The sequence below is a fragment of the Anabrus simplex genome, chromosome 1 (assembly GCF_040414725.1).
Source record: "Anabrus simplex isolate iqAnaSimp1 chromosome 1, ASM4041472v1, whole genome shotgun sequence".
Lineage (NCBI taxonomy): Eukaryota > Metazoa > Arthropoda > Insecta > Orthoptera > Tettigoniidae > Anabrus > Anabrus simplex.
In genome coordinates, this window is record NC_090265.1 from 891,268,874 (window position 1) to 891,293,483 (window position 24,610).

General features: G+C 39.7%; 1 protein-coding gene across 1 annotated transcript in view; it reads left to right on the forward strand.

The window, feature by feature from the left end:
- Positions 1–8,824, forward strand: part of LOC136857707 (aminoacylase-1A) — a 179,614-nt gene extending 170,790 nt beyond the window's left edge. Inside the window, exon 8 of the mRNA XM_067136573.2 lies at positions 5,573–8,824. Coding sequence (XP_066992674.2) covers positions 5,573–5,722 — 150 coding nt within the window. The 3' untranslated portion in view covers positions 5,723–8,824. The remainder of the gene's footprint in view (positions 1–5,572) is intronic.
- Positions 8,825–24,610: the final 15,786 nt, after the last annotated feature.

Sequence of the window (24,610 nt, forward strand, 5' to 3'; positions counted from 1 at the left end):
CTGTCCCACTCACATACAAAACAGCAGTGCTTTGTGTAATCCAAGCTACATGCCGAGCAAAATTGCAATTACCTTGAGATATCCATACGTACATGTACTTCTCATATTGGATAAGTGTGAGTTAGCTGTTTAATGCTCTCATACGTCTCCTTCAGGTTAACTGCATCAGCAGTCAGAACAGAAGGAAATTTGTTCTCATTGTGGAGAAGTACTACTTTCAGACTAACTTTGCTAGAATCTATGAACAAGCACCACTCATTTGCACTGAAATCATGGCAAGAGTCTCTAAAAGCATTTTGATATTACAAAAGACTGGGTCACCTTCCTTGGAACAATATTCAGAAAATATCAGCATGTCTGTCATGAAAAAACACTTTTGTATTTCAAGAACAAAGATTCCACCCTTTAAATTGCGAAGCTAAAAGCTCAGACTGTTGCTTCGACAAATTTAAATCAGAACAAAATTGTTGAGTTCCCCTTCAGACAAAAGTGTGGCGGATTTGATTCACAGGGGTCTTGAAATATTGGGTTGGCGTGCATATCTCTTTTCTTCTGTATGTTCATCTTCACTCACTGTCACATTCTGGGTATTCTCCACTGTAACATTCAAACCTCAAAGCAGATTGTAAATAATGATATTGAACATGTTTGAACATTCTTTGTTTTTGAGGTGATTCCAGCTATTCTTGTCAGACAGAAATATCTTTTCTGTGATCCAAGGGTTTCCTCCAGCTTATGGGAACAGCAAAGGACATGTGACATGATCCTTTCAACCAGCCTGTCAGGAATGTAACACACTTCAAACAGCATAAGTTTCTAGTCCTAGTCCTGGTCACCTGTAATAAAGTTCGTAGAACTTTTTTAATGAGGATTAAGTTTTTGTCTTACGATTTCAAAGAACTCTCCACAGTTAAAAATAAAAACAATTTGGACTATTTACACAGGTATGAGGCATTTCTTCTTCTGAATTAACTCAAAACTCTCAGTGCTGAGATGCAACTGGCAAGAAACACATTGCAAAACTACCTGTTTGATTGATTTCTGGAGATGGATTTCTGAACTGAGGTCCATGTATGGGAATTCCTTGTACGTCACATAGCTGTCAGCTTGCATTCAGGAGAGACTGTAGATTCAAACTCCACTGTCTGCAGCCCTGAAGGTAGTTTTCTGTGGTTTCCTATTTTCACAGTAGACAAAATACTGGGACTGTACCTTAATTAAGGCTACAGTCACTTCCTTCCTGCTCCTAGCCCTTTCCTGTATTCTACTGCCCCCACCCACAGGGGGTGCAGAAATACAAGGACTGCTTTTATTGTGAGACTGACCTTAAATGCGCTCCCATTTGGTTCCTGCTACAGTCGACTCGATAATTTGAAACTCAAGGGACCAGAGAAAAAGTTCAATTTACTGAGAGTTCAAAATAATAGGAGTTCAAGTAACCAAGAGAGAGGGAGGGAAAAATTCAAATAAACAAGAGTTTCACTTATACTTACTCATTTCTTTCACAACATTTGTAAAATTATGAAATGTTCATACAGAAGTGTTCATTTTTTAAAAAAAGTCTGTAATTTTCTTTTGAGTGAGCGACTTCTATCTATCATGGTCCAATGAATTTTCGATAGTGGTGAGAGCTGAGAAGAAATCGTCACTTGTGTCCGTTCTGAGGGCGTAGGAGCGTAGAGCTGTCCTTGCCTCGCTCAGTGTGACTGGAATTGGCAGTTGTTCTTCGTTTTCTTCCTCGTCCTCATCCAGAGAGGCTAAATCCAACAGTTCAGCATCGGTTAGGGCACCGTGGACACTGATGTCATCGTCAACTTGAACGTAATCCTCAAACATTAACTCTCCACAGTTAGGTAGAAGTCCCCATCCTGAGTCAAAATTCGTAAATTTTGGCGGCTCTGATGACTGTTCCATGTTTTCAGTTTGCTTAAACCCGCACTTTTTGAAGCAGTTATAAATGGTGATAGGGTTGACATTTTTCCAGACCTTATCAATCATGATGATAGCGGTCAAAACTGTTATGTTCGCCTTCTCCCCTTTTTCGATGCTATCCAGCACAAGAGAAACAATTTCTCTGCGGTAGAGAGTTTTTAAATTTTGAATAATGCCTTGGTCTAATGGTTGCAATCTTGATGTCGTGTTGGGTGGAAAGAAAATCAATTTTATGTGTTCTAATGGTGGTGGGTTATTATGCACGGTGCAGTGGTCCAAAAACAGCAAGATTTTGCGTTTTTCCTTTTTCATGTCACTGTTAACCGAGGTCAGCCATTCATTAAACAACTCTGTCATCACCCATGCTTTTTTGTTTGACCGATAAGGTGTGGGCAACGATTTTATTCCTTTGAAGCAGCGTAGTTTGGCAGATTTCCTTATAATGAGTGGTTTCAACTTTTGAGATCCGTCCATGTTACATGCTAGAAGGACAGTTATTCTTTCCTTGCTCAGTTTCCCTCCATGACACTTCTCGTCTTTGAACATCAGGGTGCGATCAGGAAGACATTTATAATAAAGCCCGGTTTCGTCTGTGTTGAATATGTTCCTTGGGTCATAGCCATTCAAAAGTTCATTTAGTTCGTCAAACCATTCGGAATAAATGGAACTATCCACGCTGGCGCTCTCTCCGCAGATCTTTTTAAATGTGATGGCGTGTCGGTTTTTGAAATTTGAAAGCCACCCCTCACTTGCTGCAAATCCTTTAATCCCGAGAGACTGTGCAAAAGACTTGGCTTTTCCCTTCAACATGAAACCGCCCAGGGGAACATTTTGTCCTCTACACTGACGAATCCACTTAAGCAAGCACTCTTCAAGACGGGGAAATTCACCCTGACGTGACCCTTTTCTACTCGCACTTAAGGCACTTTCGGTGACGCGATCTTTATTTTTCAAAATCATCGACAATGTTGATGGTAAAATACCGAACTGTTTGGCGACATGTTTTTTTAATTGTCCATCCTCCACAGCTTGAATCACACGCTTTGTTTCACTTATGGAAAGACACTTGTTCTTTCTTGAACTCATTGTGATGCTTAAAAATTATACAAATCAAACGTTAACATACTGTACCACACTTTAACGTTTGAAAGAAGACTCACGACTGCAAACTCACTCATACATTTCGTTATTGATGTAAACAAACGACAGGTCTGTGCACGATAACAATACATGCTGTAATCACCAACTTCAAATTATGGAGAGTAGGGAAGCCCGACTTCAAATTATAGAATGTCGGCGAGCAAGATGCCATTCCTACAACTTCAAATTACCAAGGGGACCAAATAACATTGATTTTTTTTCAAATTTATCGAGTATTTTTCAAGGGACAAGGAGAAAACTTCAAATTATCGAGAGATTCAAATTAACAAGTGTCAAATTATCGAGAGTCGACTGTATTTAAGAGATTACCAGCAAGATGTGTATTGCTTGGGGTAATTATAATTTGTGCAATATATGACAGTAATAAGTAAAAATTGTTTTATTAACAAAGTAGCAAGCTTATAATCTGTAGCAATACTTGTTTAGTATCATGCATATCAAGAACCACTGTCTAATAATTTTTCATTTCAGTATTTTTAGAGATACTGATGAATTATTCTGTCTCTTAAAATAATAAGCACCAGCATCAGAGATACTATGTTAACAATGCAGTTTTGGACAAAACTGTTTGTAAGAACGTGCTTCAGTGCTGAGGTCATATTAGGGCCACAGAAGCGGGTACATTACTTACAAGATAGATAGATTGCACTCTGTTGTTATGAGAAGCAGTGGAAGATGATGATGGTTATCTAAAGATTCCATGGTAAACGATATGAAAGGACGAGAGGCCATAGTATTAGTTATTATAAGGAAGTCCCTTGTTCATTCACATGGGCATGCAAGCTGAATACAGGCTTATTGTATGTATGTATATATGTGTGTGTATGTATGTATGTATGTATGTATGTATGTATGTATGTATGTAATTATTATTAGTAGTGATATACACTGACTGACAGAGCAAATGCAACACCAAGAAGGAGTGGTCAGAACTTTATGCCAATTGCAGGGTAGACTGACGTCACTGAGGTATGCTCATGATGTGAAATGCGCCGCTGTGCTGCGCACGTAGCGAACGATAAATGGGACACGGCGTTGGCGAATGGCCCACTTCGTACCGTGATTTCTCAGCTGACAGTCATTGTAGAACGTGTTGTCGTGTGCCACAGGACACGTGTATAGCTAAGAATGCCAGGCCGCCGTCAACGGAGGCATTTCCAGCAGACAGACGACTTTACGAGGGGTATGGTGATCGGGCTGAGAAGGGCAGGTTGGTCGCTTCGTCAAATCGCAGCCGATACCCATAGGGATGTGTCCACGGTGCAGCACCTGTGGCGAAGATGGTTGGCGCAGGGACATGTGGCACGTGCGAGGGGTCCAGGCGCAGCCCGAGTGACGTCAGCACGCGAGGTTCGGCGCATCCGCCGCCAAGCGGTGGCAGCCCCGCACGCCACGTCAACCGCCATTCTTCAGCATGTGCAAGACACCCTGGCTGTTCCAATATCGACCAGAACAATTTCCCGTCGATTGGTTGAAGGAGGCCTGCACTCCTGGCGTCCGCTCAGAAGACTACCATTGACTCCACAGCATAGACGTGCACGCCTGGCATGGTGCCGGGCTAGAGCGACTTGGATGAGGGAATGGCGGAACGTCGTGTTCTCCGATGAGTCACGCTTCTGTTCTGTCAGTGATAGTCACCGCAGACGAGTGTGGCGTCGGTGTGGAGAAAGGTCAAATCCGGCAGTAACTGTGGAGCGCCCTACCGCTAGACAACGCGGCATCATGGTTTGGGGCGCTATTACGTATGATTCCACGTCGCCTCTAGTGCGTATTCAAGGCACGTTAAATGCCCACCGCTACGTGCAGCATGTGCTGCGGCCGGTGGCACTCCCGTACCTTCAGGGGCTGCTCAATGCTCTGTTTCAGCAGGATGATGCCCGCCCACACACTACTCTCATCTCCCAACAGGCTCTACGAGGTGTACAGATGCTTCCGTGGCCAGCGTACTCTCCGGATCTCTCACCAATCGAACACGTGTGGGATCTCATTGGACGCCGTTTGCAAACTCTGCCCCAGCCTCGTACGGACGACCAACTGTGGCAAATGGTTGACAGAGAATGGAGAACCATCCCTCAGGACACCATCCGCACTCTTATTGACTCTGTACCTCGACGTGTTTCTGCGTGCATCGCCGCTCGCGGTGGTCCTACATCCTACTGAGTCGATGCCGTGCGCATTGTGTAACCTGCATATCGGTTTGAAATAAACATCAATTATTCGTCCGTGCCGTCTCTGTTTTTTCCCCAACTTTCATCCCTTTCGAACTACTCCTTCTTGGTGTTGCATTTGCTCTGTCAGTCAGTGTAAATATCTTAAAATATATCACTAAACTGTATTATACATTACATTAGATATTTTGGTTGGTGTCTTGTGCATTTTAAAAGTATATCCAAAGTTTTGCTTGTCATTTTTTACTTTTGGGAAATAGTTCTCAAACTAATGTATGTATGTTTGATCTGTTTCTGTTATTGTCCTGCAGGTGGGACTGCCTGCCCTGGGCTTTTCACCCATGAACTACACCCCTGTTCTGTTACACGACCATGATGAATTTCTGTCGGAAGATGTCTTTCTCAAAGGGATTGAAATTTATGAGAAGATAATTCCTGCCATTGCAAACATTCCTAAATAAACAAAGAGGAAAAATCATCAAGATGAAAGATTTAGAGAGGTGCTTTCATGATGAGTTGATTTATGCTTGTATATATAATATTTCCCCATTTTTCCCCACCATCCTGTATTTTATTGTGGTTTCTTCCACTTCTGTTGGTTCTTTTATTAGCTTTTATGAAAAGGATACAAGTGGGTAATTTGTATAACTCAGATAGGAAAGCAGACTAGGTTCTCATATCAATTTATTCTTTGGGTATTTATTTTCTATATACTGAACAGTATTTTAATTGTTACATATTCCATCTCCTTGTAAATCTGCATAGGAGTTTAGATTTGAAAAGCTAAATTGACTGTCACTGGTGATTATTCTGAATGTTGAAATGGTAGTGTTTCTAATGCTATCCAGATGTAATAATCCGTTTCACATGCTTTGCATTTATACATCTAAAATAACATCTTAATACCTTGCATATTACCACCAAACCTTCATTCTAACAAAATAGTAGTTTTGTCTTTGGACATCACTACTGTAGACTGTGGACAGTCTGTCCTAATAATGCCAGGAGGTAAAATCTCTTATTTTCAATGAATTCACATCCCTGACAGGAAGGTTAGTAGTGTAGTTTGTCAAGGAGTTAGAAATACTACTGCTTGTATAATTTTGTATTGCTCAAACATATCATGTATCTTGGATGAATCCTTTGTGATAGGTAGTTCTATATTTGGTGATATTGATGAAATATTAAGAATATTTTTATAATTAATATAACGATGCTCCTATTTTAAATGTTATATTATACAGTGATATAATTGTTACATCGATGTTACCTGTTCTGTTATGGTTTTATAATTGTTAATAATGGTGCAAGATAGAACACTATTTCTGTTGTTGACAGATTAATAGTGAGTGTGAGACATTTAGTGGTTAATCACAGAGTGCATTTTTTTTCTTTAGTTTGTTACTATGTAGTTGATAAAGTAGGAGTAACTTTCATTAAGAACCTGCTTTCACAGAATAAACAACCATCATCATCCTATTCAACATACCCATGCCTATCATAGAATGCATTGTAGTATTTCAGCAACTTAACAAAGCTTCATGGTGTTAGCCTTTGATGCTTTCATGGCGCGTACTTCTAGACACGATACTGTATAAGCTTTTGGGCTTATGCCATGTCAAGAAAATAAGGTGAAATTCTTTACGTTTCGCAGAGAACCTCTTAGAATGATTCTGATGGTTCGGTGAGCTTCCGCTTCGAACGCTAGCGGTGTGCCACGTCCGGGGAGCCATCTGGTGACGAACGTACCATTTTCACTTCTATTATAACGTCTACATTTCAAAAAGTCGTTGTTTAAGAAGCCTTTCTCGTGGACAGTTGAGATTTTCTTTTGATGACTCAGAGCACAGTTCCCTGCGAAAAGTAAAGAATTTCACGTTATTTTCTTGACACGGCATAACCCCAAAAGCCTCATGGTGTTAGTTTATCACTTGTAGGCTATGAAAGTAATGCATAGAGGTAAGGTAAGGGTTATTCTGCCCGAAGGCAGGTCCGAACCTCCACAGAGGCATTCCTGAGCCGGAGTTTACATGCGGTAGGATGGCCAGTTCCTTTCCGCTCCTCCATTCCCTTACCCCCCACCAACAGCGCGTGGCAACCCATCCAACTCCTGACCACGCCCAATGTTGCTTAACTTCGGAGATCTCACGAGATCCGGTGTTTCAACACGGCTATGGCCGTTGGCTAATGCATAGAGAAGTAGTCTAATTATTAGAGTACCATCATTAATGTGAAGATGTGTTTCCGTACATTCTTCTTGCATCCAGTGTAATTCAGTTATTAATATACTGTACTGTATGTAATGAATATTTATTGAATGACACTTTTTAGTATAAATTTTAGTCTGATATAAGGTACAGGTGGAAATTTGGCAACTAATTGATGAAGCATTTGTGTCTTTACTTAGATTTTTTCCTCGTACATTGTTTTTAAAGCTTGAGTTTTCTGCTTTTTAATTAATTTGGATTTAAGAATATCTTGTGAATCTAGAAATTAAAATGTATTTTGTGTTTATTCAGGACCATAGTTCTTTCTATTTAAAATGCATATTCTGTTCAGCTTATATAGTTATAATGCTTACAGATAAAGAGAATTGGAAAGAAAAAACAAAATCAGATATATCTTCCCCATGAGTGGTTTGTATGTCACCTGAACAGATTATGGAAATAATTATAGTGATAGAAAATGTGCAGCTGATTGTGTTAATGGCAGAATGAGACGGTATCGGGACCCAGAAATAATAGGATGGTAACATAACTTGCTACCTCTTGTACATAGCAAAAATGCTAATACCAAACCAAACTCCATGGCACAACAGCCCCGAAGGGCCATAGCCTACCAAGCAACCGCTGCTCAGCCCGAAGGCCTGCAGATTATGAGGTGTCGTGTGGTCAGCACAGCAAATCCCCTTGGCCGTTATTCTTGGCTTCCTAGACCGGGGCCACCATCTCACCGTCAGATATCTCCTCAATTATTGTAATCATGTAGGCTTAGTGGACCTCGAACCAGCCCTCAGATCCAGGTCAAAATCCCTGACCTGGCTGGAGTCGAAACGGGGGCCTCCGGGTAAGAGGCAGGTACGCTGCCTCTACACAGCGGGGGATGGCCAAAAAATATATATATATAAAAGCTTCCTCTGTAGACACTAATGCCCACAGAAAAAATAGAAAAGAATTTTTTAAAATTAAATCACCTGATTGAGGTACATAATCTAGTATTGAGATAAAGTAACACTGTCTCGTTATTGTTACAGTAATTTTCTTCCTATTGCTTAACTGTATTTGGAGGAGGCTTGGGGGTGTGATGGTTTGGAATCATTGTGATTAGGTGTATTCAGACAAATCTGTTTCAGCATGAAATCATAATGCTCTTACTTGTAAATTGTATCTTTTAAGATGTATACAAAGTGTATTAATCCCATCAATAAGCATCCTTCTAGTCAGTCAGCAATTTGGCAGGTTGAAGTGAATTGTCTAATGCCATTGATTCACAGTCGAATCACATTATTATGACCACCTGCTAGTATCCAGAGTGACCAGCTAGACGTGCTAGCAGTGACTCACTCATTTAGACAGATAGGTCTCCACAGGTATCTGGAGCCATTCAGTGTGTCCCACAACTGTTGAAGGGTGTGTGGCACAGAAGACAGATGGTGAACACATTGATTGAGGTGTTCCCACAGTTGTTCAGTTGATTTGAGATCAGGGCTGTTTGGGGGCCAGGGAAGAACTTTTGAAGTCTTGTCCGTGCTCTTCCTGCCACATACAGACATTTCTAATTGTGTAGCAAGGCGCATTATTGTGCTGAAACATCCCATCCTCCCGAGGAAAGAGGATAGTCATGTACTGGTGGACATGATCACAGAGGGTAGATTCATAACTATATAGATCAAGAGTGGTTTCCACACAGATAATGGGACCTAGAGAATATTACAAGAACATTCCCCAGACCATAACATTGCTCCCGTTTGCATTTTTCCAGCAGTGATTGCAGGGTGTTGGTTCTCTGACATTTCTCACCGGATATGCTGACGTCCATCCATTCTATGCAGCTAAAAATGTGACTCATTGGAGGAGCTACCTATCTCCAATTAACAGCAGTCCACTCTCTGTACAGTTGTTGGTGCACCTGTGTAAGCACGGATACAGTTGCCTTCCATTTATTCTGGAGTCCTAGAGCCCCATTCGCTGAACTGTTGTGGAGGAAACATGTCTGCTTGGTCCCTGGTTCATTTGAGTGATGAGCTCTTCTACTGTAGCTTGACGGTTGACCTTCAAAATATAAGACATTCACCTCGGACATCAATGGCACATGGATCTCTGCAGTTTCCCACTGGTGCCATTCGTCCACCTAAGATACACCTTTACCACAGAGGCATGTAAACAGTTCACAAACGTCCATTTCCGAAATTCTGCCCCCCCCAAGCCAATTATCATCCCTTTTTGCAACTCGGTTAAATCCTTTCCCTTACCCATGACAACAGGGTGCAATGTATACAGTTGCATTATTTACCCGCTTCACCGGCCCATGCCACAGGCAATTCTAGCAGGTAAAATGTAATAATGTGATTCAACTGTGTGAAGTCTATAAATGGAATTGTTAAGTGTGCTGTTGCTGTTGAGAAATGCTGTATATTTGTTTTATCTAATACAAGCTAAGGATGCAGTGTTTAAAAAGTAAGATCTAGTCTTATATTAAGAAAAATATGTATAAGTATATAAAAGAAAAATGTATAAAAATGTTTTATGACAAAGATCAGCATTCAGGTACACATTCTTTATTTTTCTTAATTGGGAGAATTTAAACTAGTTTCAATCAATGTGAATTATTGTGTATATATAACTTTGTACCAGGTTATTCCAAAACACCAATTGTTTTCCATGTAAAAGTTTGTTGTGTTTATAGTATTATAGTTTTCTATCTTGCACCACGAATCTGTTTACGTTTTATGTATTGAAAATATTTTAAGTTTTGTTGTGTATTAACCTCTTTCAGTATATTGGTGTGCAGAGGTATGTTTTTAAGTATGTGCCTTAAATAAATGTTTTCAATATAAATGTTCTTAGTCCCTTGATACAGTTGACAGAGATTGGAGGAAATTAAGTTATTAAAATGTCACTTGTGCTGCTGATGGTGCAAGGGAAAGGTAAGAGTTATAAGAAATGTTGCTTAGTAAGATTAGTCTATTCAATTATTAAAATGAAAACTTAAAAGGACAGGGTCAATCTCATGGTCATACATTGCTGTTTTTACATGGATGGGTTCTCTCCATCGCCCTTTCTTTTCAGCTCCTGGTGTGGGAAATACAGGATAAAAAGAAAGCTGGATAAACTCAGGATAAAGAAAAAAACAAAAGGATAAAGGAGTATACAGGTGATAGAAGATTAAGGATATCTGATGGACACAGGAGAAAACTTGTCCTTTGGATCAAAGTAAGTAAACAAAAGAAACAAACAAGTAGCGAACAGCATATATATACATGTTGCTCGTTAGCTTTCTTACTCAAGTATTTGTCATATTTGTAGAAAAGTAAATAGGATAAGTTCTCAAGATAGCAATAAAACTATCTTCGTGAAAATATTGTACAGATACAGAACTTGAACCTCTCCTAGGGTTACAATATTTGAAAATGAAAAAACCAAGAGGGTTACCAGATTGTAAAGTTTAAAAACGGGGAGTATTCATATTCAGTGGTGTACTTCACATATTTTTCACCGACTTTGACCGTTTTAGAAAATCTGTTTTAGAGACAATGCTGTCATAGTACTATACACATGTTGATATTTTTATTTGGTAGAGTACAATTAACAAAACTTTTTCAACTGTGAGCTTACTTTGCTCATCCGTCCACTGAATATTTAGAAGAGAAAATATTCTCTCTACAGCTGTGTTATGTGCAGCTTCTATTTCTGTTCTACCTTGGAACAGAAAAAGAAATTCAGCTTTGTAAGAGTCTTTAAACTTAAAGTTGTCTTTTGACATTCTTATAACAATATAACTCACTATAATATACAAAACAAACAGAATATGTGGCCTATGCTAACTTAAAATCATTCACTAGTCACTACCAGTAGTGTAGTAAATAAAGCTTCAACTTTGATACAAACTGAGTGGCACCTTTTGTGTTGTTAACTTTAAACTGAGTTCAGCAAAGACTCGCTAGAGGGCAGACATAATAGCAAATATACTCAAATCTATAAAAATTAAATAGAGTAAACTACAGTGTGAAAAATTAGCTAGAAGGCTAGATTTCCATAGGTAGTTTTATTCCCATGTACTGACTGCCAGTGATCAAAATGTATTAAAATTATAAATGTATTAAATCATTTTATAATAGACAAAATATAAATAAATAAACAGGAAAATGGATTGAACCTAAATTATCAGAAAGAGAATCATATCGTCCATGCTAGTCATTAAGTTGGAACTGGCCTATCGACTGACAAAGAACACTTATAATAAAAAAAATGCCTGTCACGCAACCTGAAACTGAAGCACTATATGTCAGTCATAGGACAAGAAGCTCTGTATGCCATAGAGTGTCTTTCATGGAACCGAAGAGGTCTGATGTAGAAACTGGAAGTCGGAGAGAGGAGAATTCCTAGGAAGATCTTAGGTCCGGTAAAGAAAGAGGAAAGTTCCCTAGATGGCACAGTACTGAGCTCTACGAACTTATAGAGAGGCTTTCTGATTGTGCCAGGTAAAGAAGAGTAGCTTTCTATGGCCGTATAGTAAGACTGACCAATCGCCTGTTCATCTTCTGGCAGTACAAGAAGATTCGTACCACTTGGCTGACAAGAACTGAAAAGGACATTATAGAACTGGGAATATCAGATCTTCAAGATAGACGGTCTGTATGACATTCCCTGAAAGGAGTCCATGGATTTCAGAAAAAAACCCGGAAGAAAGCACCCTCTAGACAGAAGAAAGAAAGGAGTTACACAAGCAGAAAATGCAACATTCCTGGGCGAAGATCAAAGGCAAACAGTTGAAGCGTGGTCCACAGTAGGCCCATTCAAACCAAGAAGAATAAGAAGAAATGGGAAATCTAGGAGAATTGAACTGGGTTTGGGGGAAGGAAATCAAAAACAGGTTGGCCCGAGTAAAAATGGATCATGCGGTAATCCTAACTAGTGATGGGCAGTCTGAGATAGGATATCTTGATTTCTCGAGACTAGCACAAGCACCTGTTTCTTGTGAGAAATGTAGAGATATCTCAAGAGCGTTTCATTTTCCAATCGATTACTTAATACACAAGCAATATATTACTCGGTAATACAGCAAGTCACATACATGTTCTGGTATAATTCTCAGACAGCTAACGTCTGGGATGTTTTGTACAGTCAAGGAAACAGAAGTCGGATAGTGACTAAATAATGAAAAAGTTTCCTCATAAAAAAAGAGCATTGTAGTTTAAAATTCTGAGATTATTGTTGTACTGTTCAACAAAAAATGGATATTCTATTCAGATGAGCTTTAAGTGTAGGAGCTGTAGGTTATATACCCCCCCCCCCCTTTTTTTTTTTTTTTTTTTTCAGGTAGGTAACCCAACTAATGCGTATATCATAGTCATCCGAAAAACATTAGTACCTGCTCCTTTATGACCTTAGTACAACTATACTGTTTATATAATGCTCGCGAATATGGTAAAAATCATTAGCGACAGTGTTATTTCTATTATTTAAACTATGAGTATGTAAAATGATCACAACAGCGAATAACACTATCTTACATTTGGACAGGAAGTGTCCATAAGGACTAAAACGTGCTAGCTATGCACCACGGCTCGCGGTAGCTAAGGTAGCTAAATCACTCATCACTGCTATTGCATCAGTCAAGCTGTCTGGTAGTAGGTTCGATTCACAGGCTGGTACACTTTTTTTGATTAACGCTGTTTACAGTGACACGTCACATGTCATCCTGTTCCAAAGAGTGAATTTTTATATGGTCCAGAAAAGGACAGTTTTTATCTGATGTTATGTAGCCAGGTTGGACTACGACATGATGGTCTGTAAGTAGGAAGTAGGCTACCCTGCATATTCAGTGTAACAAATGTTTGAAATGTTGACCCCCTTGGTTTTTGCAGATTTCAGCACGATGTTTTTGAAGACATTCTTGTCAGGTGTAACAGCTTGGCATACCTCGGTGATCAGTTGCCAAAGGTGACCAGGATCTTAGGCTCTTGTGCATACACTACCTGGTTTAAGTGACCCCACAGGAAGAAGCCAAGTGGCATTAGATCAGGTGATCTGGCGGGCCAATGAACGAGTCCACCTCTTCCTGTCCATTTATTTGGATGTGAAGCATGAAGATGGTTCCAGACGACTATTGATCCGTGATGTGGAACACCATCCTGTCGAAACCACATTCGCAATCGCTCGCGCAGTGGCACGTTCTCCAGCAACTGTGGGAGTTTATTTTTAAGGAAATGAAGGTAGCGTGCTTCCGTCAGATGTCCGTCGAAGAAATATGATCCGATGAGATATTCGCCTAAGATCCACACCAGACATTTACTCCTCCCCACTGCACTTGAAATAGGCGCTGTCTTACCCAATGGGAATTCTCCGCGCTCCAGTAGTGCATATCGTGCCGATTCACAACGCCGTTGTTGTGAAATCATGATTCATCTGAAAACAGGACTCTTGACAAAAAGGCTGCATTTTCGGTTACCCTGCATACTGCCCATTGACAAAATGTTACTTTAGCAATGAAATCACGTCCGTGGAGCTGCTGGTGTAACTGCAGATGGTATGGGTGAAATTTATGTGTTACTAGTGGACCCTAGTGATGGGCAGTCTGAGATGAGGTCTCGAGATTTCTCGGGATTTCTCGAGACTAGCGCAGGCATTATTTCTCGCGAGAAATTTCGAGAAATCTCGGGAGCGTTGTCCCCACAATGTGCGGCGAGCAGCGTGTTGTAAGCCTGCAGGTAGTCAGAACTGAATGTTGTTTGTTCCGAATATGTGAATAGCCAACCACGGGCCGCCTCATTTTCGTAAATATGTGTCAACAAGCAACTAGGGCGTTCATTTATACCGAGGTCTATTTTGACTAAGTATAACATAATTATAAAGGATACGCATTTGGGCATTGTATGCACTGGTAGGTACACGAATGAGTGGTTTAAGTACAGAACCTGACGGCTACTGTAGGTACATGTACCTGGATACTAGAGGCGTGCATTATTCGAACTCGAGAAGAGGCAAGGTGCGCCTTGCTGCATATGCAACCACCATTACGCATGAGTGGAATGTGCAATCTAAATTGCTATAGAGTATTTGCGTCATAAATGGGTAGGTACTTCGATATATGACGGTGCAATGTGAAATGGTGTCTAATTGTACGCGACAACTTGAAGACTATGTCCGAAACGCAATGTAAGTCGTGGATGTCGGTTATTTTTAAGAGATGTCACATAGCACAGCCCACTGTGTTGCTTATTCAAAAGAAGTAAAATAAATCGGCACAAATACTTCTGGAATGATCCAGCACTTACAAACACATAATGTCAATGAAGAGGAATCGTCACAGAACACCTCCGGCCGGGTCTGAATCACAAGAAACTACCCTGCCGACAACGATTGTGAGGCATCCAGGTAGGATTACATCCTAATAACAATTATTAACAAATTATATAGGTTATTCAGCTAAGAAGTCCACCTGACATAACTCGTGAACAGTTTAAGATACTGGCAATCTGTATTCACTTTCGTTAATGGTAAGGAGCTCATAGTTCAACATGCAGTGCTTTCCTAGGATTTTGACAAAATTTATCGTCACACACGTTTCCATGTGAGAACTGCTGATAACTATCAAACTTACACTCGTAGTTACTGGGACGTCGCACAGCTCGCAGCATACGAGAATCAGTCTCGAGAGCGTTTGCCCATCACCTCTGTTACACGTTCCACTCATGTGTAATGGGGGTTGCGTATGTATCAAAGCACATCTTCCACGTCTCAGGTTCGAATAATGCACGCCTCTAGTATCCAAGTAGGTGTACATCCTATCTACAGTTATTCACAAATTATTCATTGTTATACACCTAAGATGTCCACCCGAAATAAGTCTTGAACAGTTTAAGATACTGACATTCTGTTTCCACTTTAGTTAATGGTATTGAGGGGTTCATAGTTGAACATGCAGTACTTTTTCAGGCTTTTGACAAAATGTATTGGCTCACACATATTCATAAGAGAACGTTATTTCATGCAATAACTGCCAATGATATCCTATCAAGTTTACAGTCGTAGTAACTGGTACGTCGCACAGCTTGCGCTACAGGAGAATCTGTCTCGGGATTCTCGCGAGAGTCTCGAGATCTGCAACGTCAGTCTCGAGCGAGAGCGTTGCTCTTCACTAGTGGACCCGTGCGCTGCTCCACAGCCTTCCTTATAAATAGGTCAGACAACTCATCTTGATATGCCTGTCCCGTCATATTGCTTTTCCTGCTCATTTCAATAATTTTATGAACATTTAATACCGATAACATAGTTTGTGGATTTTCCGAAAATAAAAAATATGTTTATTTTTAAAGAAGATTACAAATACCAATTTTAACGTCTGTAACATCTTCAGTTGTACGATCCCGCCCATATGTGTGTCTTACCCTACAGTTTTCTTTCCCAAACAGTAAGTCATAATATGTTTACCATACCGATTGGGAATGAACTTTAACTTAAACGTCATTCAGGGTGTCACAGTTCATCTCAGCTACCCCAAAGACTATGAATTCGTTACTAATATCGTCATTTTTGGATTTTTAAGTTTCACCCCCTTCCTTTAGGGATGCTGGGGGTTTCTTGCCCCTACAATAGCTTTTCCAGATAAAAGCAGAAATAAGTTTTAAGGAACACATTATAATCTTCACATACTGTTGGGTAGTCAACCCACTGATCGAACTTGTCTTGAGGTTTGCTTGTCTTCCCCTATTTTATTTTTCATCACTAGTGCCGAACTACCTATTAGAGTTCGTTCAAACCTCTTCATAATCCCTCTCAAATGTAATGAGAACAAACTGTGAAAATTTCAGCGAAATCGGTCCTGTAGTTTTTGAGTCTATTAGTTTCAAACCTACCAACATCCAATTTTATATATATAGATGCAGTATATGCATGACTGATGACTGGCTGATATTAGTGTGTTGTGCAAGTGTCCGAGTACTAATATGAGGGTTATTATGAACAGCATCCAAAACAGCCTCTTCATTTGGACCAGACGTTATAGGAGCATCTCTAACGGAAGTTACCCTTCCAAGCGTCCCAGTTGACTGCAATATTCGCTCAAGGTTTCGGAACATATTGGTAGTCGGTAGTCTTCTGTCAGAAAAACGCTTGTGATAGAGATGTTGCGACTGGACTGTGTTTTGCCTTGTTTCCCCCACAAATGAGCAACATATCAGCATACTTGTCACTGGAATACATCGTGAATGAATGAATACGTGCTGTGATGGATCTGGTAAGTGTGCACAAACATTGTGTGTCCATTAAAATGGGGCACGATCTGTCGGTCAGATATTAAAAAAACATGCATGAGTTTGGAATCGAACCACTGCATTACCATTATTCAGACACTTTGTGTCACTGGCCCTTAACAGACTCGAGTACAAATACAACATACAAGACGCTCTCTAAAGGATTATTACTTAAGTATGGCCGTTCGACATTGAAAATTAATATCCGTGTCAAAGTCTTCAATAATGTTTTACAGTGTTCATATGACTTTTTACCATTACGGAGCACATAGCATACATATTAATTCGACTATACTTTCTCAGTAAATTAGCTACAACTCAACGTACCTTTCATAGGAATACATAGTATGGAAATGAATAAGTGCTTTGTTGTGACCTCATAGGTATGGATTATTGTTTGTGTGCATTGGACTCCCGAGGTTATGCATTCGAATCCCATGCTGGCCATCCCGAAAATGGTTTTCCTTGGTTTCCCATTTTCACCACCAGGCAAATGCAGGGATGGTACCTTAGTAAAAGAGTAAGGCCGATTTCCTTCCCCCACCCATCCTTAAGGGAAAGATGCCAAATCAGAGCACATCCCTTAAAACCAATAGGAAAAACAATATTGCAGTTGCAGGCGCTGGTTGTTGACTTGATGACTGGGTGGGAGGCGTGGTGAGAGTTATAGTCATGATAGGGATAGAATGGGTTGTTACCGTAGTCGTGAGCAAAGTTGTGAGGGAGGTGTGAACTGGGGAGGTTGTGAGGGCAGTAGCAGTGGTGGTGTAAGTAAAGAACAAGGGTTGTGGCAGGGGTGTGTAAGGAGGTGGATCAGGGGAATAGTTTGGGAGTTGCTCTAAAATATTGCTGGGAGTGTCTTCCATGCGATGGAGGCGTTGGCAGATTTGTGCACCAGTGGCGAGAAGATGGTCACGTTCGGTGGATGTGTTGAAATGAAGGAGGACGTCGTTTGATGGTACGGAACCTTCATAAAGCCTTGTGGCGCAGTATACTCCAGACTTGCGGAGTTCAGATAGGATGGTGTCTTCAGTGATGGATTGTTGGATGTCCAGGACAACACAGGTGTACATGTTGGGAGGCCGACTTCCGACTTGGTGTCTGGCCTATATGCTTTGTGGGGTCGGCTGGGTGCGATGGTAGAGTTGCGGCGTCACCCGGCCAAATCAAAAATAATGAGATAAGGGTTTACACAGTCCACTGTTGAGACAGACGGCGAAAAGCGTGTCGTGTGCCCCGTGGAGCCCACTGCGTAGGCTACTTGGAGCCAATGGTAGTGCCAATGCACTATGAGAGACTTTGTCTCATTACCAAAAATTGATGCCTGCCAGGCCATCAGATGATATAAATGTTGATTCCCATAGGGAACCTGAAATACTTGTCCCAAATGAGTAAATTCATAATACCAATGCCCTCTCCTTTACATCATTACTACAACCCCTAAACACCCTCATAAGCATGTGCAGAGATCTGTACCCTTTATTTACAATCCCATTTATGTAATTACCCAATTGAAGATCTTTCCTTATATTAACACCTAGGTACTTACAATGATTCCTATAAGGAACTTTTACCCCCATCAACGCAGTCATTAAAACTGAGAGGACTTTTCCTGTTTGTGAAACTCACACCCTGACTTTTAACCCTGGTTTATCATCATACCATTGCCTACTGTCCATCTCACAACATTATCGAGGTCATTTTTCAGTTGTTCACAATCTTGTAACTTATTTATTACTCTATACAGAATAACATCATTCGCAAAAAGCCTTATCTCTGATTTAACTTCTTTACTCATACTATTTATATTCATAAGAAATGATAAAGGTCCAGTAATACTGCCTTGAGTTATTCCCCTCTTAATTATTACAGGGTCAGATAAAGCTTTGCCTACTCAAATTCTCTGAGTTATGTTTTCTAGAAAATATCCACCCATTCAGTCAATCTTTTCTCTAGTCCAGTTGCACTCATTTTTGCCAGTAGTCTCCCATGATCTACCCTATCAAATGCCTTAGACAGATCAATCGTGATACAGTCCATTTGACCTCCTAAGTCCAAGATATCTGCTATATTTTGCTGAAATCCTACAGGTTGAACTTCAGTGGAATAACCTTTCCTAAACCCAAACTGCCTTCTATCGAACCAGTTATTAATTTCACAATCATGTATAATATAATCAGAAAGAATGCCTTTCCAAAGCTTACATGCAATGCATGTCAAACTGACTGGCCAGCAATTTTCAGCTTTATGTCTATCACCCTTTCCTTTATACACTGAAGCTACTATAGCAACTCTTCATTCATTTCTTATAGCTCCTTCATGAATACAATAATCAAATTAGTACTTTAGATATGGTAGTAGATCCCAACCCATTGTCTTTAGTATATCCCCCAAATCTTATCATTTTCAGCTGCTTTTCTAGTTTTCAAATTTGTATCTTATTGTAAATGTTGTGGTTATCATAGGTAAATTTTAATGCTTCTTTAGTATTAGTCACCTCCCCTATCTGCACATTATCCTTGTAAGCAACAGTCTTTACATACTGCTGATGGAATACTTCTGCCTTTTGAAGATCCTTGCATACACACTCCCCTTGTTCATTAATGATTCCTGGAATGTCCTTCTTGGAGCCTGTTTCTGCCTTAAAGTACCTAAAAATATACTTCCATTTTTCTCTAAAATTTGTACGACTGCTAATTATGCTTGCCATCATGTTATCCTTAGCTGACTTCTTCGCTAGATTCAATTTCCTAGTAAGTTCCCTCAATTTCTCCTTACTTCCACAACCATTCCTAACTCTATTTCTTTCCAGCTTGCAACTCCTTCTTAGTCTATTCACTTCTATTATAATATTGTGGATCTATACCATTCATTACCACCTTGAAAGGTACAAACCTGCTTTCACATTCCTCAGCAATTGCTTTAAACACATCCCACAGTCTGTTTACATTTTTGTTTACCATTTCCCACCAATTATAGTTACATTTTAAAAACTCCCTCATGCATGTTTTATCAGTCATATGGCACTGCCTACTAGTCCTAATTTTAAGATCTTCCTTTCTATCACACTTATTTTTAACTACGACAAAAACAGCTTCATGATCACTAATAACATCTATTACTTCGGTCTCTGTATAAAGCTCATCTGGTTTTACCAGCACCATGTCCAGAATACTCTTTCCTCTAGTCGGTTTCATCACTTTCTGAATTAGCTGTCCCTCCCATATTAACGTATTTGTCATTTGTTGGTCAAACTTCCTGTCATTCACATTACCTTCCCAATTGACATTTGGTAAATTGAAATCACCCGCTACAGTCACATTCCTTTCCCTATCGTTTCCCGCATAGCTGAATATCTTATCAAATAATTCTGAATCAGCGTCAGTGCTACCCTTTCCTGGTCTGTACACTCTAAAGAGATCAAGTTGCCTATTATCTTTAGAGATGAGCCTTACACCTATAATTTCTTGTTTGTCATCTTTAACTTTTTTGTACCTTACAAATTCTTCTTTCACCATAATGAATACTTCCCCTCCTACCACTCTTATCCAATCTCTATGATACACACTCCAGTTCCGTGAGAAAATGTCTGCATCCATTATATCATTTCTCAGCCATGATTCAACTCCTATTACAATATCTAGTAAGTATAAAATGTCATCCCTACTTCACTTCCAGATTCCTGTACCCTTATCACAGCTCCCTAGACCACCCCGATTCCCTGAATGTACCTTCCTATAACCCTTCTAAACAAATTTCCTAACTTACACATACCACTATGGTTTAAGTAAAGGCCATCTGAGTGCAGATCCCTATATCCTACCCACCCATTAGGATCTAGAAATCTCACTCCCAGTTTCCCACATACCCACTCCATAGTCATTTAAATCCCCAATCACCTTCCAGTCATTGTCCCTCTTACACAATATTCCACTGATAACAATGTCTGCTTCCTTAAACTTCACCCTTGCTGCATTTACCAGATCCCACACATCTCCAACTACGTTGGTACTTATACCTGCTTGCTTTACGTTGTTGGTACCAACATGAAACACTACCACCTTCTCCTTTCCCTCCTCCTTCTCTTTTACGTTCCTCAACATCTGCCTTTGAGAATGTAAAAAGTGTATTTTCAAGGGCATATTGCATCCCATGCACTGATAACACTTCAACAAGTTCTTAATAAGTTCCTTGTAGTTGTCAGCTCTCACATTTCCAAGAAAATTTCTGCTTACTTGTCTGAAAGCTAACCATGTGCATTTCTTTTTTTCTCTTGGCAATTCCACAAAATTGTCATCATGAATGATCTCACCGATTTGCAACCCAATTAATATGCCTTCTTTTAACTTACTGTCACTTTTAGGGAACATTTTTTCTCCTCAAGTACCCAAAACCCTCACTGTGTTTATCCAGAGCCTTAACAAAATTTTTCATCACCCAAACTTTACATGCAACGGTGGTAACAAACTCTCATTTTTCTCAAGTAGAGGGCGATTCTTAACACTCTTCTCTCCAGGAATTAAACTTTTTCGAACAGGTCAATCTACAATGTTCTAATCTTTTGCCTGACTGTCCCATTCGCAAAGAAAGCAACAAAATTTGGTAAACCCTGGCTGCATGCCTAACAGTATACCCATCATTTTGAGGTCTCTGCATTTCTGCCAACCATGTTTTTCATAATTTATATCACTTTTAATATAGTATCCATATTTCCGTACGTTTCCTCCATGGTTAAAGAATAAGCAAGAGGTACTGACGGATATATATTCCTGTTATGCAACAATACTACTTTTAAATAGTCTCCACTCATTTAGGTTGTGACTCCTTCCAAGTTCTTACAGAAGGCCTTCAATATCATTGCAGTAAGTCAACTCTTTACAAACAGGAAAAAAAAAACCATGTCAGTGATTGTTGGCATTTCCAATGACACCTTAACACCATCTGTATATATAAAATAAGAGTTTTGTCTGTATATTGGTCAGAATTTAAAAATGGTATTTATGTATTGGTCGTGTCCATAGTATCAAGGAAATGCACGTTTTAATGTTCTGTAATTTCTGCCCGTCTTTCTGTATGTATATATGCGCATCACGAGAAAACGGCCAAAGAGAATTTAAGGAAAATCAGTATGTAAAGTTGGGGAATAAGCTACTACAATCTAGGCTATAAATAATTTTATTCATGCTAAGTGAAATGGTAAATTAGGGGAAGGCCTAAAATTTAACTCTCAAATATTTATGTTATTAGCGATCCAATCGATAAATACTGCGTAACAAAAGTTATAGATAATTACATTTCCAATCATTTATGTCTTATACATTTTTACCATACCGGCTATGATAACAGAGATATTCATGAATTTGATATTTTTTTGCTAAGTCCATATCAACACCAAGCCACGAGAAAATAAAATGGGTAAACAGAATTTAATAAAAATCGGTATGTAAAGTCGGGGAATAAGAAACTACAGTCTAGGCTATAAATAATTTTATTCACACTGGATGATATGGTAGTTTAGGGGAAGTCAAAGCAAAGTCATCTCCGTACAGACCATGAAGGCCCTTGGAGGGGTGGAAGGTAAAGGCTTCCACTATCCGTAACCTCGGCACTTGATGGGGTAGAGTGGTTAGCTCTACGCCCGGCCGCTTTTGCCCCCAGGAATTAACCTGGTACTCATTTTTAGTGTAGGCTGAGTAAACCTCAGTGGGCCATGTGCACCTCCGGAAGTGGAAATATCATTTCTTAAATTTTACGACTTCCTGACGGTGATTCGAACCCACAGCCTTCCAGGCAGCCCCTCAGTTTAGGGCAAGGTGCCTAAAATTTAATTTTTAAATACTTACGATATTGGTCCTATCAAAAAGTACTATGTAACAAAAGTTATAGATACAACTTCCAATCATTTACATCTTATGTAGTTTTATCTTACTGACTACGATAAGAGTGGCGGTGGTGGTGGTGATTATTGTTTTAAGAGGAAGAACAACTAGGCAACCATCCTCTATGTAACACTAATCAGAGAGAAAAAATGGGAGGAGTCTGACACTCCAAAAAATGAAGCTATTGGTCTAAGAAAGACAAGGGCCACAAAGGCTGTGAAAATGAAACACTCTCTAGGTCCCCATACGTAATACTGTTGGGGTCAGAAAAGAACAAGAGTTGACCAAGGGAGCTTGGATAGGAAAGGATATGATAAATGAAGTGAGGAGCTTGGCACAAGTGAGTGGAAGAAATGCCAGGACTCTGTTAAGGGCCCCGTGGTCGCCAGCTCACGCTCCCAAGTTCAGAACCCGCTTGGGGTCCGTTTTTTTTTGCGACGGGCAAGGGATACCATGGCGGTTATTCTACCACCCCTCACCCACAGGGGGACAACTATGACGAATTAATGAATTTAATCTTTTGTTGCTTAATCCTTATCAATGTCGACATGGAAATATTTTTCAATCGTATTAACCAGCGATGGTTTATGTTATGTCTTGGTCATCGGCCCATACCGACAAGGAAAATTGAAGACTTGAAATAAAGAAGATTCTGAGTGTCAAAATAATACTTTTGAGGAAAATGAGTTTAAAGTATAGAAGGCACTGGCATGGAGCATAGAGCATGCCATCTGTTGATAGATATTGTTACTACACCATCATTCGTGACAGTTCGAGCTTTTTATACATTGTTAGGCTTGGCGTGTAGATTCTATTTCACACAATATCTCAAAATGTGTAACTTTGGCTCTTAGAACCTTATTTTAGGTCTTCATTATAAAAATGAGAAAAAATCGTCAAGGAAAAATCGCTTGTAGAATAAGACAAGAAGGAGTCATGAAAGGAGGACTCCCTTCATTTAGATGCCCTCATATCGAGAGTTGGAAGAAAACTAAATGGGAAGGCCTACAATATTGAAAGTTCATAAAATGAATCAACAATAATATTACATTGACCACTGTAGAACAGTTTACATATCTGGGTAGCATTATTTATGGAAGTAATGAAATCAATCCTGAAATTAATAACAGACTAAGTTAAGGTACAACAATTTTTCATCAAGTGAGAACTTTTATGGGATAACAAAGTACCCAAGAGAACAAAATTAGATTATATAAACAGTATTTCATACCAATTGTAACATACAGACTAGAAATGCTGGTAACTAATAAGAGACAAGATAGTAAGATCCAAGCAGCAGAACAGAAATTTTTAAGAACATCGGTTAAAAAGACAAGAAGAGATAGAATTCAAGATATTAAAATCAGAGAAGAGCAAAATATAGAAGTGTTAGTACAGAAGATACAGAAAGCAAGACTGAGATGGTTCGGACATGTAAAAAAAAAAAAAAAATGGGAAAGGAACGGGTAGCAAGAAGAGAATTGGAAAGAGAAGTTAAGGGAAAGTAACCAGTTGGAAGACCAGAAGAAGGTGGATGGATCAGAGTTGGAAGGACATTAGAGAAACTGGATTGGATGTGGTGGAAGTAATGGAGCAGGAAAGTGGAAGGACAAAAAGGAGTGGAGGAGGCTTGTAAACCACACCCGGGCAACTGGAGTGGGACATTGATGATGATGATGATGATGATGATGACCATTGTTTGGTGTGATATGCCTTCTCTCTTCAACTACCACTGATCTCCGATAGATGGGATTACTGATGCATACTGATTATAACAGCCTGCCTGAACATTGGCGGGAAGTAGTTGGGGAATTAGATAACTTTCTTCTTTATCATGCTATTCCTCTGGTTCATACATTTTCTGATACTACTGGTGCGTAACACACTGGTTCATCATAGTATTCCAGCTATTCGATACTTACTCTGAGGTGTTGACTGGAATGAGCAGTGTGTACACTTAACAGAATAATGGCAAAGGAGATTTCATGGCCATCTGT